We start from the raw sequence: 16439 nt of genomic DNA on the forward strand, positions 1-16439 counted from the left end.
ACTCTTAATATCATTAGAACTCTTTCTTACCATAAATGATTTCTCTAAATCATTTCAGGCATCTCATAGACTATGGTTGACACCTAGCATAGTATGTCATGGCCACCCAATCGTTAATAAGGAATACCATAAATAAACCTTTAATCATATATTACCATGCATTAGAATCTCTCCGTTACAAAATCCCGATTCGAGCTGGAGTCATGATTAATGTCAAACCCCATTTGCTATGAACATTATGTTCTCTTTTAATTCCAGTTCTTGATTAATTAGATTTTCTTGTCAGAAACTCTTTTCTGACTAAATCTGTTTGTCCTAGCCAGGAACTTGAAACATCAAGAACAATTAAATGAACATAGGATTTTATCCATATTTACTTAGGGTAACGGAGTCCATCTTGATCAACACCTATCTCCATATATAACTAGTAGGAGCCAACACATGCCCATATACCCATACACAGTACAAGTATGAAAGCAGTATCAAACTCAAACCACATATATACAAGATAACTGTGTTATCTCAGGTCTAAAGATTATATGCAGTGATATGATATATGATAATCTATTGACAAGAGTAAACTCCATGTGCTTGTCATATGCATCACTGGTTCGGTCTACTTATCATGTATAAGTGCTTATCATGTTTGTTATGTGGCATGAGACTCACCACTCCATCTTATTTATATCTCATATAAATACCTTGGGAACAAATATGATTACAATCTTTCTGGATAAGTCATGTCCTTTGTGAAGTATCCTCGATTGTGAACCAATTTTATGATACTTTGTGCTAGAAATACTGTCACTCATATTCTTAACAACTTAAGAATAGAATTTCTAGCAAAATATCAATAGACCTTTTCTATTACACATAAATATATTATGTAAATGAAAAAGTAAAATTGTCTTTTTATTAATAAAATATGTACAAGATACATACAAAATGATATGCTCTAGGGCATACTACTAACACCGACTCTTATTCTACCACTTCCACAAGTGACCTCACCACCTTCTCTTTAAGTCTACTCACACTGTCCTCATCCTTCTGTTAACCCAAATGCTATTTCTATAGATGATATAAGTGTTCTTGCAAGTGACTCCTCTCCTGCCTCACCACCATCTCCTACACTGGTCATTTCTCCAACAAAAATAGCAACTTCACCCATTGCTGTTTGAAAAGGCATTTGTTCTTATTGAAACCCTCACCTAATTTATAATTTCTTGAGCTCACCACTTATCTCCTTCATACTATTCTTTTGTTTTTACTTTGTCTAATATCCCTATACCAAAGTTTGTCAGTGAAGCATTATCTCATCTAGAGTCGCATGATGCTATGATTGAGGAGATGACTGCTTTCCATCAAAATGGTACCTAGGAGTTGGTTCCAATCCCATAAAGAAAATCTATTGTTGATTGTCATTGGGTTTGCACTGTGAAAGTAGGCTTTGATGGAAAAATTGATCAGCTCAAAGCTCGACTGGTTGCTAAAGGATACACCCAAATCTTTGGACTTGATTATGGTGATACGTTCTCACTAGTGACCAAAATTGCATCAGTTTTGTAACACCCCTATTTGTATAGCCTGGTATATTTCACTGTTCTGGTAACCGGTGTCAGTCCGGACAATTAAGGGGATCAGAACCACACTTAAGACAACTAAACAAGCTATAAATACAAATAATTAGTAATTGCCAATTAGTTAAGTAAAAATAAGAAAAATAGAACATAAGAAGTGAAACGAGCCGAGAGTTACAGCGATGGGTGACCTTCTCGGGAAGGACTGCGAAGTCGTTTTAAACTCAAATTTCTAACTGTAAAATGTGACGCTGCGATCCTTAGGACCCTTATGAACACAGTAGAAAAGAGAAAATCATGAAAAAGAATTGTTAAGCCAGTCAAATAATTAGGTCAGGGAGCCAGAAGAAATATGGAATTATTTGCAAACCGGGTTGAACCGGCGAAGGGCAATTTGGTCAATTGACCCCGAGAGCTGACTCCTGACCTAACTGTCAAATAAAATCGGAGAAAAGAAAATTTTGGAATCGAGAATTAAATTAAAGAACTAATAGAAAAAAAAGAAGAGAAAATGAAAAAGTTAAAAAGGTGTAGGAAGATGACATCATGCATGATATCATGCATGATGCCATAAGTCATATAATTAATAAATTAATTAAATTGATTTTTGGTCTTCCATAAGATAAAGACATAATGAAATAAATTAAAAAAAAAAATCATTTTGGTCATCTTTTTCCCTTGTTGCCGCCTCACCTCTCTCTCCCCATTCTTTCACCTTGTCCACCATTGTTAAGGGAAAAAAAAGCTTGAATTTCCCTACCCTATCCCATAAATTCACAAAGTCTCAACACAAAAATTTCTCCTTAAATGTTGAGGAAGCATTAGAGAGTAAAAAGAAGAATAAAGACTTGAAGAAAGGGAAGGCTAAAAACCCTCCAAGCAAGGTTAGTAATGCAAACTTCAAATTTTTAGTTTAATTAGTGTATGTATGGCATCAAGAACTTATAAATAAACTTAAAATAAAAAAAAAATATGTGGGGAGTACCAAACTGAAATTTTGGCCAGCTTGAAGGAGGGATATGATTTGCATAGTTTGATGGATTTGAATGAGTATATAAACCCCAATTAACTTAGTGATTATAGTTAAAAGCATTAAATGTAGTTAAATACAACAATTTAGTAAGTTAGGGTTTTGGGACTTAGGGTTTATGAATAAAAAATGTAAAAAATGAGTAAATGGTGTCTTTGACCTATTTTGAAGTGAAAAATGGTCATTTATGACCAAATGAGTTGTGTTGGAATGATTGGAATTAAAGCTAAATTCGGAGGGAGTGTGGTCATGTTGCTGGCAGCATGACCAAGTCAACTTTGAAGGATCAAAAATGAAATTTTACAAGTCCAATTGATATGAGACCAATTGGGGATGAAAATAGACATAAAATGACACAATTTTCATTTAGAAACCATGCCCAAAAAGTGACCAAAACCTAGTGAACAAATTGACCAAAGTTGGATAAGTGCAGGCTGCCCTGTACAAACTGACCAAATGAACAGTGTTTGTTCATTTAGTCATAACTCAAGCTAGGCAGGTCAAAATGACCTAAAATTTTACCAGTGGTTAGATGAGATATAGACCTAAAACTTTCATGAGGAACACAAACCCAAATTCTGCCAGAAACTAAGTCATTTGGCCACCCCAAATTGGTGACCCAAAACTGCCAGCACCAAAATTGCCCAGAAAATCTGGGTTGCATTCAATCTGGTAGCCATGGTTCAAATGGCCATAACTTGAGCTACAAAACTCCAATTGGGGTGATTAAAAAATGAGAATAAACTTAAGACAATAAGGAACATTTTCTATGAAGGAAGTTTTGCCAAATTCCAACAGTAGAATGACCAATGGAACAGTGTAATTAGGGACACCAAAACTGAAAATTTGACAATTTTGCCTAAAGACTTAAGCTTTGAGAAAATGACCAAAACCAACAAATTTAATGACCAAAATGTGGTATGTGGGTGAAGTTGGAGTTCCCATACCTTTTAAGCCTTAAAAAATCAAGAATTTAACTTGAATAGTGTAGTGAATAGTAACCCGAAATACAAAAATTTCAAGAACGTCGAGTTTAGCACAATAAAGCTAGGCAAAAGTGAAGTTAAATTTATTTTTGGATTTATGCTAAGATATGGTACTGAAACACTATGAAACTGTGTGTTTCAGCTGAAAAAGGCTTGGAAGCTTTGAGAGACTGAGTCAAGGCCTAGAGGCGACTCACGTCAGGTCTGTGCACAATAATTCTTGTTTAAATATTTTATTCTCAAAAATTTGACTTCTGTGATTAATTATGTACTGTGTTGCCATTTTATAATCGCAAATATGACTTTGGAAATTGATCAGATTTCTCATAAATTATTTAAATAAATTTTTTTGAATTGATTTTGTGTTCACACTTAGCCTGACAGTATCATATTATTCCTCCTCCATTTATGGGGTTGAGATTGTTTATTTTCCTCTCTCTCTGGCTTGCCAATTGAGGTTGAGATCGGATGAGTACTCATTAGCTAGCTAGCCACCTCTCTCATTGATTTCGATTAATGGGGTTGTAGATTGCTTTGTCGTGGTGTACAACACGGCATTGATCGAAAATTTTATGTCATGGCTTAAGTTGTGTATGATTTTGGCAACACTGTGTTTATTAAATTATTTGATTAAATTGTGTTATTATGAGCTTTGATAATTTGTGAAATGTGATTGAGAAATATTTAAATTGTGTTTCATCAATGAATGATTTATGTATTATATTTTAAATTTTTATTGTGCACCATTGAGTATTTTTATACTCAGCGATAGCTTATTTTGCTGTCGCAGATAAGAGCAAGGAGAAAGCAGCAGAGTGAGCTGCTATTGAATTGAGGACCTCACTGATCATTTTGTACGGGTATAATTTTATACCCTTGTAGTTAATTTTGATGTAAATATTATAACATTTTATATATCAATATAAAGTTGAGCAGTTGTAAAATAAACTATAATAATATTATTTTTGGATTTTCTTCTGTAAATTAATATTTGTACTTATGAATTTCATACTTTATGCCTTGTGAATGAAGTTATTAAATATTTTGAGATGATAAATTTTGATTGGATTGTGGAATTATTTTGAAGTGAGTTGAATTGAGTTGATTTGAGATTTATTGGAGGTTGGGAGTTAAGAAAATTATTGAAAGTGTTTTTTTTTTTTAGGTATTTGAAGAACTATTTTCTCCAAATACAAACGAAACTCTGTCAAAATTTTTATAAAATTTGCAGCAAAATTAAAATGGACAAAAAATTTTACTAGTATTTAAACTTTGAATAAATGGTTTTTAATTCCTACCAAAATGCTCACCACTTCCAAAATGTAAGAAAATTGTTTTAAAATCCCTTGTAGGGTACTTAATGAGTTATCGGTAGGTGAAGTTCGGTAGTTCATTAAGTATTCTACGGGATCATGTTATGCCTTACAGAGGGGTAAGGTGTGACAAGTTTGTCTTCTACTCTCCTTAGCAGTAATTAATCATTGGATTTTTCATCAGTTGGATATTAAAAATGCCTTTTTACATGGCAAACTGCCAGAGGAAGTATATATGGAGCAACCCGCATGCTTTGTTGCTCAGGGGGAGTTTGGCCAGGTTTGCCATCTACGACGGTCATTATATGGTTTGAAACAGTCTCTAAGAGCATGGTTTAGACAATTTAGTATAGTGGTTTAACAATTTGGAATGTCTCAAAGTGGGGCTAATCATTCAATGTTCTTTCGTCAAGATGAGTGTGGTAAAAGTATTTTTCTTATAGTATATGTTGATGACATTGTCATAACAAGTAATGACCATGACGGGATATCTCAGCTTAAACAACATTTGTTCAGCCACTTGCAGCAGACTAAAGATCTGAGGAGATTAAAGTATTTTCTAGGAATTGAGGTAGCTCAGTCTAATATAAGCATTGCTATTTCTCAAAGGAAATATGCTCTAGATATTATAGAAGAGACAGGAATGTTTGACTGCAAATGTGTAGATACCCCTATGGACCCAAATGCCAAACTTGTTCCTAGTTAGGTGAGAATTGAAGGATCCTGGTAGATACCCAAGATTGATTGGAGAGTTAAATTATCTTACAATAATGTGACCAGACATTTCGTTTGCTGTGAGTGTTGTTAGTCAATTTCTCCAGGCCCCACATAATTGTCATTGGGATGTAATAATTCGCATTCTTAGGTATATTAAAAGAGCTCTAGCATAAGGTTTATTATATGAGGACAAGGGTCATTCACAAGTTGTTTGGTACTTGGACGCAAATTGGATAGGGTCTCTTATAGATAGGCAATCTACTTTAGGATACTGTGTCTTACTTGGAGGAAATTTAATATCCTGGGAAAATAAGAAACAGGATTTAGTTGCTAGGTCAAGTGCAAACGCAGAATATCGGGCCAAGGCTTTAGCTACTTGTGAACTTATTTGGTTAAAAAATCTTCTCCAAGAATTAAGATATGGAGAAATTATGCAAATGAAGTTAATATGTGACAATCAAGCAGCTCTTCATATTGCTTCTAATCTAATTTCTTATGAAAGAACCAAACATATAGAGATAGATTGTCACTTTATTAGATAGGAGATTGAATTAGGATGCATCGCTACCAGTTTTATTAATTCAAATGATCACTTAGCAGACATCCTTACTAAGTCCGTTTGAGGTGCTCTAATTGAATAAATTTGCAAAAGCTTAAAGCGTATGACATATACGCTCCAGCTTGAAGGGGAGTGTTGAGATTCTGCCTTGATTTTCTCATTTTTTAGTTGCTATATTTAGGCTAATCTAGATTATAATCAGCTGAAATCATGTAATTAGAATCATTGTAATTGTCTTCCTATTTTTGTATTCTTCAAAGGTGTATAAAAGCATATACCAAGCTTGACAGATTGAATCAAGCTTTTCATCAGAATTTCTTCTTCCCTTTAATTTCACATACCTTTCATAAAAATTAAATTTTTAAATAAATATACAATAAATTCTTATATAATGAAATATCATCATTAATTTTTTATTAATGTAATAAATTTTAAAATATATATATTATTTTTCAAAAGACAAATCCCATATTTTCATACTGCAACATTAATTTTTTAATTATCTTTACTTATAGCCAAATTTTTAATATAATTATATTTATTATCTATCTTTGATATTCTACTACTGCACAAAAAATATTGTTGAAAAATGATTTTCGCATAAAAATATAGCTATTTGACTAAATTTGAAAAATAATTCTATTGAAAAATAATGATAATAAAATGATAAATAATTTAAATATTAATCTAAGGCATGATGCCATTGTCCTTAAAAGATAATTTTAACACAAGCAACTATCTTTCAGGATTAAATGAACTTTTCCTAGCATTATAGGGAATCAGAAATCAGAAAAAATATATATCAGTTTTGAGAATAGAGACCAATAAATTTTAAATAAAAATAATAAAAATATAGCAAATAAAAAAAAAAAAATTTAAGAGCGAAATATGAGAAGAAAAGTTTTTTCTAATGACTTTATTTTTTTTATTTTTTGGTGTTTTTCAAACTACACAAGTTATAACTATTTATAGATAAAGAATAACAAGCTATTTAAATTAAAATTTTAATTTTTTCATTAATCATTATTTTATTGAAAAAGGAACGTTAACTCATTATAAGAATATATTTAAAATTGATTATCTAATGCTAAAATATTGGCCAAAGAATTTAGCCATCTAAAACAACATATGTGGCTTATCATCAATTCAATGATTATAACTCCAATCAAATAAAAAAAAAAAGTGAAAAAGAACTACCATCTATTGTAGTGAAAATTTAAAAAGTAATTATTAATTTTTTAAGAAAAAAAATATTAATTACATAGAGAGTGTAACTTGTGTATTTGGGTGAACTCTAATAATAGATATTTCTTTTATATAGCTATTATAGTTAATAATGAAAATTATTTTGTAAGAAAATGTGTTACAATATAATATATTTCACTAATAAATATAATATATAAATGTAAATTTTTATATAAGTTATAATTTGATATCAAATATAATGAATATTTCGACAATTTTAAAATAAAAACTGTTAGTTGTTATTTTTTTTTTAATAAATATTATTTAATTGAGAGTTACTATAGATATCTCAATAATCATTGTTGTACAATGATAGATCTAGATACCATAGCACATATTATCGCAATTAATGTACAAAATTCTATTTGGGATTATAATAAGAAAGTTAAATTAATTAAAAATAATTTTTTTAAAAATATTTATTTTGATGCGATTGAAAAAATATTTCATTACTTAAAATTATAATAACTAATTAATTATATTGAATTTAAAATTTTTAATAAATAATTTTAATAATACAGGATAGAGATTAAATATGGGATTGATGCGTACATTTGTGAAAATAAAATTCAAGAAATAATTTTATAATATTAATATATCATGTTATATATAATATATTTTATATATCGTGTTAGATGAATAAAAAATTTTATTTTAACAAAATTAAAGTGTGATAACTGCATTAAATTTATTATTGAAATTTTAAATAACAAAATTAATAAATTAATAGCCTCAAATAAAACATATAACTCATATTATGTTTATATCTTTTTAATCTTGTTTTATTATATATCTCATATATAAATACATAACTGCATAAATAAAATTTTATTTCATTTTCCAAAATTCATTATATATATAATTTCATATATTTTTTTTATTAATTTTAAGATATATAATTCTTAAATTTTTATAATTTTTTATAATGATATGAAATTTAAAAAGTTTAAAAAATATTAAATAAGAAATTTATAAAAAATAACAATTAATTAAATATGTTTAATATTTTCAATAATTTAGAAGTGAAAATTGAGATAACAATGATAATACTAAAAATATTTAAAAGAAAAATAAAAAGAGAATTAAATAAAAAAATTAAATACTTAGCATAAAAGATACTAATTACAATAATTATAAAGTAGTACAATCTCTATATGATAAGTGTCATACGGTAATAATAATGTCTACATGGCAATATTACAAAAAAACTCTGCCTACTTTATGTATTTATAGTTAGATATATTTTAGTCATAATTTTTTTCAATAATGGAAAATTTCTCTAAAATAAGAAAAATATAATGAAAATGGCAATAACAATAATTAGAATAAATCTTATTAATTCTTGAATATTGTCCAATGTAAGGATAATTTATAATTAAAATTTTGAAATATAACAAAATTCCCAAATTAGTCACTAGTTTATCTTCGAAAACAATTAGATCCTAAGTCTAAATTTCATTAATAAATTAGTCATTATGTTAAAACCAAAACAAATTTAATTGTTAGTCCATGTGAAATGATAGTAATACCCCATTTATAAACTAAAATAAGAAAAAAATTATACCACATAAATAAAATCTATCGAATCACCGACCAATCAAATATACACACACCTTCCCTCGACCTCTCTCTTGCTCTTTATCTCATTCTCGCGTCAACCTGCTCTCTATCTTATTCTTCTTCGTCCCATGCCTGACTTCTTCAATTAGGCTGCTTCTTGGCACAAAAGCAATCGATCTACTCTTTTTTAACCCGTTTCCTACACTTATACCTAAAAAGATATAAAACTCATGATACTAGATATATTTCATTGATGATGATGATGATGGTGAATTGGAAATATGTGGTTCAAAGATGAAGCAAAGGAAAAAGACGTTGAAGAAGAAGATGATGGTAACCTATGGCTACCACTAGTTATTTATCACTTGAAACAACTGTATAAAGTTGAGATCATCTCTCTTAGACATGATGGACAAACCATTGCTTTTGATTGTGGTGAATTTTGTTGAGGAGTATGTGAGTGGGAGGTGAAAAGGAATGCGTATGAGATAATCTTTCTATTAGACATGATGGAAAAATCTTTGCATTGGGAAGCGAGCTTCTGCAACGCCTAGAGTGAATTGAAAACTAATTAGCATGTGGTTCAATGATCTCAATCCAATGACATGAAAGTGCATGAGAAGTTGACTACTTGTAATGTGAGTAATTTAGGTTGCTTTCGTTTACTTATTGCATTATAATGCAATCCATATTATGGATGTATTAAGTATTGTCGTTGCTATTACTATTCTAATGACAGTTGTTGTCACTATTCTACTGTAAACACCGTAATTATCACCACTATCAATCACCAATCACTAGTCATTGTTACTGTTATTGTCATTACCACTTATAATTATCGTAACTAATAAATTAAGATTTAAAATTAAATTAAAATTATTATAATTTTGTAACTATATATATAGGAATGAATGATAAGTATATACCATTATATTAAATCATTCATTTTATTATAAAATTAGTTACAATACATTACCTCTTATTAAATATTGCCTTAATTTTTTTTTTTTATCAAAGCCTTAAAAATTTTTTATGTGTTAAACTTAAATGTAGTGAAATATTAGTAATAAGTTGTACTTAAAATATATAGGAAGGAAACTATACCTAAACATAAACTACTAACAGCAAGAAGATTGGGATGAGTATTCACATAAACCCAGAAGAAAACAAAAATCACACACCACATAATGTTATTTTTATATTCATAAAATAACAAAATAGTCTAAATTTAATTTATTATAAATTTAAAATACAAAATATATAATAATATCTATTTATTTTACTTTTTGGTTTAATGTTTATATACATAATTGATCTGAGTCTAATAAAAACAATCCCATTAATAATAATAATAATAATAATAATAATAATAATAATAATAATAATAATAATAATAATAATAATAATGCTTTCAAACATTAAATTATTACAAATTACAACACCACAAAGTCTGTTAATTATTGATAATATTTGTTGCATCCTTTAGGTGAAATACAAGTTCCACCCACATTATTCTATTACAATTATAAAAATATAGAAACTATTATAATTTGAACTCATCAATCTACTTGGGTCTAACTTCAGCCTTATAAATTACCAAACCTCCCTTCCACCTGCCAGTCCACACCTCATACAAGCCGAAATAAAGAGTGTTTTCATGGCTATCATCTTTAACATCAATACTCATACGAATCTCAGGTTTTGTTTTATTGGGTTCAGTGGCAATGTTTGCTAAGTTAATCTTTTCCCACCTGTATTTTCCCTTCTTCCCTGCCTTTGCCATCATAAAAACAGGACACCCATTCCACCCAAAATTGTCATCTTTCATCTGTATCTCAAAGATAATCTCAAAACTCTTACCTTTCTCTATTTGTTTATCCTTGACTGAGGCTGTTACTTCAAGCCAACACACCTGAATTAGCTCTGCTGCTTCTTCCTTCTCCGGCCTGCAAGTGCAAGTTTGTGAACACAAGTGCAAGTTTGTGATTTTTCTTATTTAAATCCAGTCTAACATACATCCATGCAAAATATATGGCACGGCGCACCTATTAAACAAGTGAGTCTTATATATTTGTATATTAAATTCATGGTGGACCGAGTTTAGATAATAATTTTTCATTATTATATCTATATATTGAATCTCAAATTGGTTTAAACTTATAATCTTAATGACTTAATTGCATAGTTCAATCAGTCGATCTGATGTGATCCAATTGAACATAACAGTACCAATTGATAAGAATAATTTTTTTCTCCATTTTTAGCTTTGATAAGGGGAATTAAAACCAGGATCTCATAAAAGTTCTTGGCAAATTTTACCAGCTAACAATGTTTAATTGATTTTTTTTTTGTTTTTTAATTTTTGAGGAATTTTAAAAAATGGCGATATTTCAAGGATAATTAACTCTGTTTTTAGTATTTTGAATTTCATAAAATTGATGATATGAAATTCGAAATGATTTATTTAGATGTTGCAAACACTACAAGTGTGTAATTGCAAATAAATTTTATGAAATGTTTTTTTTTTTTTTTAGTATTATAGATGATAAACTTCAAATGGAAATACAAAATCTTTTTCTTGCTAAACTTTTTTCGTTAAAAGAAAATCATGAATTGAAACTTTTTGTGATTATTTTTTATATTACCTTTTACTACCTCTATCCATTTTTGTCTCTCTCATTTGAGTTTTGCAAGGTAATTAATAAAATAATTAGATAACCTCATTTTTATAAGAATAAACTAATAATTAACTAAATTATCCTTCATCTCACCTAATTACTTCTTTTATAAATATTTATTATATTTAGTAAAGATAAAGGATAAAATTAGAAAAAAAAAGTAGTTAATTCTTCTTAGTTTTCTTAATGCGATAGATAATTTAAGAAAAAATAAAAATGCAATAGATAAAAATAAACAGATATAGTAGTATATTAATTGAGTATTATTTAACAGATGTAATGTATTTTCAAATACATAATAAATTATTAAATTAAACTAATTAAACTTTTCCTTAATTGAAGTATTAAATTTATAATTCATTAATTTAAGATAAATTGAATCAAAATCATCATATTGATTAGGAGATAAAAAAAAATCGTGACACTATTTCAATTTTATAATTAAAAAAATGTAGTGATCAATTTGTTTAGTTCAATTATTATGGTTAATTATTGAAAGGTTGTTTAAAATTAAAAGCATAGTCATTGCGCTAATAGCTTAATAAAATTGAGTACCTTACTTTTATTTAAAAAAAAATAAATTTAATAAGCAATTTTTTAACAAAATATTTTAAAAATTGAAAAATTTTATTTGCATAATTTTACCAAAAAGAAAATTTTTATTCCTTGCAAAAAAAGTCACATGAATAATTATATATCATTTTACTTAACTATAATTATTATCCTTTTTAATATTAGATTGAAATCTCTTTTTTTTTTCTTATTTAATCTATTACTGAAATATTTTATTTAAATTAATTTGTATTAATTACAACTCTAATATATATATATATATATATATATATATATATATATATATATATATCGCTTATTTTACGTTGGCATTATGTATGAAATAATAACCTAGTAGTAAGTAGAACAAATATAAATATAATTACTATTTTTGTTAAAAAAAAATTACAAAGATAATTATAAATTTTTGGATTCAACCATATATACATGTAGAGTTTATTTGACATTATTATTGAAATTACTAATTACTTTTTTCAATAATATTTAAAATAATATTTTTATTCAAAAAAATAATTTTACCCCTTTAACCTAAATACCAAACAGGTGAGTAAAGACATTTACTCATGTATGTATATCTATTCATTATTGGATGGCATTCCATATATATATATATATATATATAAAGATTTTTTTTTCAAGAAAAATTAATTCATGTTCTCACCCGTCAGGAGTATGCATCTTCCAATAGCGAGTGTCATTTCCCCATACGATATTAAGTTCCTTTGGTTTAATTGTCCTAATTGGATCCTGCATTTATGAAATTTGATTAATTAGTCATCAAAATCACAATTTATTTGCTTTCACTCAGTAATTTCTATATTTTACATCAACTTAGAAATTTTAAAAAATAATATTTTATTCTTTTGGTAAAAATTATGCCTCTTTAAGCTTATTTAGTTAAAACTTAATAAAAAAAAATTATTTGGCCAAAAAATTAAAAATTAACTTATTTAAACTTGGTGAGAAATAAATGAACATATTTAAACTTTTTTTCTTGACTTTTTCTTCCCTTTAGTTTTTAATTATCCTATTTTCTTGTATTATTTTGCTTTCACAATCTAAAATGTAGAGTTAAAATCCGCCTTATTGTTTTAGGTTGAAAATGAATTTCCCTTTTTTTCTTCCATGATATTAAATCTTTTGCAGTATTTTAATGCCTTTATTTCTTTTCTTCACTGAAGAAGTAGTAAAGAAGTAGTACAAAAAGAAGGATTGCACAAATAAGGTAATTTAAATAGTTATATAACTTTATCTTCAGGCTACACTTGTTTTACAAAAATTATTTTACGAAATATTTTTTAGTCCACTCAATTCAACTCAATTAAACCTTTATTCCAAAAATTTAGGGTCAGCTATATGGATTCACTTTAAAAGAGGAAATTATTTTTATTTTCTGAACTTTAATAATTTTATTAAATGTGAAAATACTTTATATATATATATATATATATATATATATATATATATATATATATATATATATATATATATATATGAAATAAGCACATATTACTAATTTAATAATACAATTAAATAACATAAAATATTTTTATGAAAAATAGTTTTTAACATGAAAAAAATTTTCCATATATAAATTTTTTTGAGTGAAATAAATGATGTCTAAGTTTGTGGAAATTATTTCCCTTCCCGCTGTATAACTATCAATCCCATCTAATTAAATATCACATTTATTATTTATTTAATTTTAATTTTTAAAATGAAAATTTCCAACATTAATATAATTCATTATGTCATTTTATAAGTAAATTATGAAATAATGCTTGAAATTGAATAAAATATATTTATTTTCATAAAATTTTTAAAACTTTTATTAAGATTTAGAATTTAAAATTATTACTAATGTTATGTGATATAAGAAATAGTTAATTAATTTTATTTATTATAATATAAAAATAATAATTATTATAGAATAAGGGATATATGTATATTTTATTTTAAAAAATATATAACTATTAAATTAGCTTAATTGATTGTAATTTAAAGATCTCTTTGAGGTATGCAATTGAAATCTCCTTGCCAACGCTATAATAATAATAATAATAATAATAATAATAATAATAATAATAATAATCTTGATCGGATCACCAATCTGAATCACACTTACATTACACGGGTCAATAAATAATAAATCAAATATGAAAAAGGAGAAAAAAAAAAAAAAAGCATGCCAACAATTATAGAATGTGCTCTTCCTTATGGACACAAAGGTATAGTATACCAAAAACAACTAAATGTTAAGAGCAGATTGTATAGAATCAAATAGCCATATAATCAAATAGCTATGCATTCTAACCTTTTTTATTGGAACATCTGAAGAATTTGCCATCTTGAGAGGGGAAGTAGCTTTGAAGGAAGGAAGTGAGATATATGAAGGAACTTCTTTGTTGTTTATTCAAATGCTATCTCAAGAAATGAGAATTTATAAATTAAAAAAAGAGAAGGGAAAGGAACATTGTAGCCCTCAAAGGTAAATATGGAATATAAACTTGGACGGCAAATTAAAAGAATCAAGTAAATGGACTCTTATCTTATCAAAAGAATGGAACCAAAATCTTTTGTAAGGGATATATACTTCAAGTAAGTGGCCTATATCATGCATGACCAAGAAAAGGATTGATCCTATTCCGTGCCAAGGCTCTGCTGCCATTATTTATTTATTTATTTTTCCCTTTAGTATTGATTCATTTCACAAATTACTTTCTTTTAATTGAAAAAAAAAATCTCTAAGTGTGAAGGACATTGCTCCCTAAATTTAAAGTACACCATTAAACGGTTTTATTACCCCTGGTTTAATCCACTCTCAAGAAGAGCCTATCACCAAACTCTTGAGAAGGGTCCTAAATGTTAGTAGTATGTCCTAGAACATATCATTTAGTATGTATCTTGTATATCTTTTATTAATAAAATGTATTTTTACTTTTCCGTTTACATAATATATTTATGTGTAATACAAAAATTCTATTGATATTTTGTTAGAAATTCTATTATTAAGTTGTTAAGAATATGAGTGACAATATTTCTAGTACAAAGTATCATAAATAGGTTCACAATCGAGGATACTTCACAATAAGAATATGACTTATCCAGAAAGATTTTAATCATGTTTGTTCCCAAGTTATTTATATGAGATGTAAATAAGATGGAATGGTGAGTCTCATACCATATAACAAACATGATATGCACTTATACATGATAAGTAAGCCGAACCAGTGACATTTATGACAAGCACATGGAGTTTACTCTTGTCAATACATTGTCATAAATCATATCAGTGCATATAATTTTTAGACTTGAGATAGCACAGTTATCTTGTATATAGGTGGTTTAAGTTTGATACTGCTTTCATACTTATACTGTGTATGGGTATATGGGCATGTGTTGGCTCCTACTAGTTATATATGAAGGTAGGTGTTGATCAAGATGGAATCTGTTCCTCTAAGTAAATAGGAATAAAATCCTATGTTCATTTAATTGTTCTTGATGTTTTAAGTTTCTGGCTATGACAGATAGATTTAATCAAAAAAGAGTTTTTGATGAGAAAAGTCTTTTAATCAAGAACTGGAATTAAAAGAGAACATAACATTCATAGCAAATGGGGTTTGACATAAACCATGACTCCAGCTCGAATTGGGATTTTGTAACAGAGAGATTCTAGTGCATGGTAACATATGATTATAGGTTCATTTAAGGTAAACCTTATTATTGATTGGGTGGCCATGGGATGCTATGCTAGGTGTTAACCATGGTCTATGAGGTGCATAAAATGATTTAAAGAAATAATTTATGGTAAGAAAGAGTTCTAATGATATTAAGAGTTGATATCATGTCTCATTGCCAATTAATGATTAGCCTAGTAAGTCATACACATACACAAGTAATCACCAAATTAAATATGATTTAATTAATTAATTAAAGAGTTTAATTGATTAATTAAATAGGTTTGGTTTGCAATTAGATTGCAAAGTCCCTAGCATGGCTTAAAACCAAATCTAGGTTATTGGATGTATAGTATAAGTTAAATTTATATTTAAAGTATTTAAATATGAATTTAATTAATGAGAAGTTAATTAATAGAGATTAATTAATTAATTTATATTTGATATAAATTGATTAGAAGAAGAGAAATAATTATTTTGGGTTGAGAACTCAAAATTAGACAGGGGTATTTTGGTCATTT

The 16439-nt window shown here is 27.4% G+C and overlaps 1 protein-coding gene across 1 annotated transcript; it reads right to left on the minus strand.

Moving 5' to 3' along the window:
- Positions 1 to 10423: 10423 nt before the first annotated feature.
- On the minus strand, positions 10424 to 14716 carry LOC110658486 (protein PHLOEM PROTEIN 2-LIKE A9). Its single transcript, XM_021816109.2, has 3 exons — positions 14556 to 14716; positions 12903 to 12988; positions 10424 to 10936 (listed from the first exon to the last, which is right to left on the minus strand). Exons 1-3 carry the CDS (start codon positions 14586 to 14588, stop codon positions 10555 to 10557), a joined length of 501 nt encoding a protein of 166 aa, XP_021671801.1. The 5' UTR covers positions 14589 to 14716; the 3' UTR covers positions 10424 to 10554.
- Between the last annotated feature and the right edge of the window lie 1723 nt (positions 14717 to 16439).

Source organism: Hevea brasiliensis, chromosome 11, assembly GCF_030052815.1.
Source record: "Hevea brasiliensis isolate MT/VB/25A 57/8 chromosome 11, ASM3005281v1, whole genome shotgun sequence".
NCBI classification, from domain to species: Eukaryota; Viridiplantae; Streptophyta; class Magnoliopsida; order Malpighiales; family Euphorbiaceae; genus Hevea; species Hevea brasiliensis.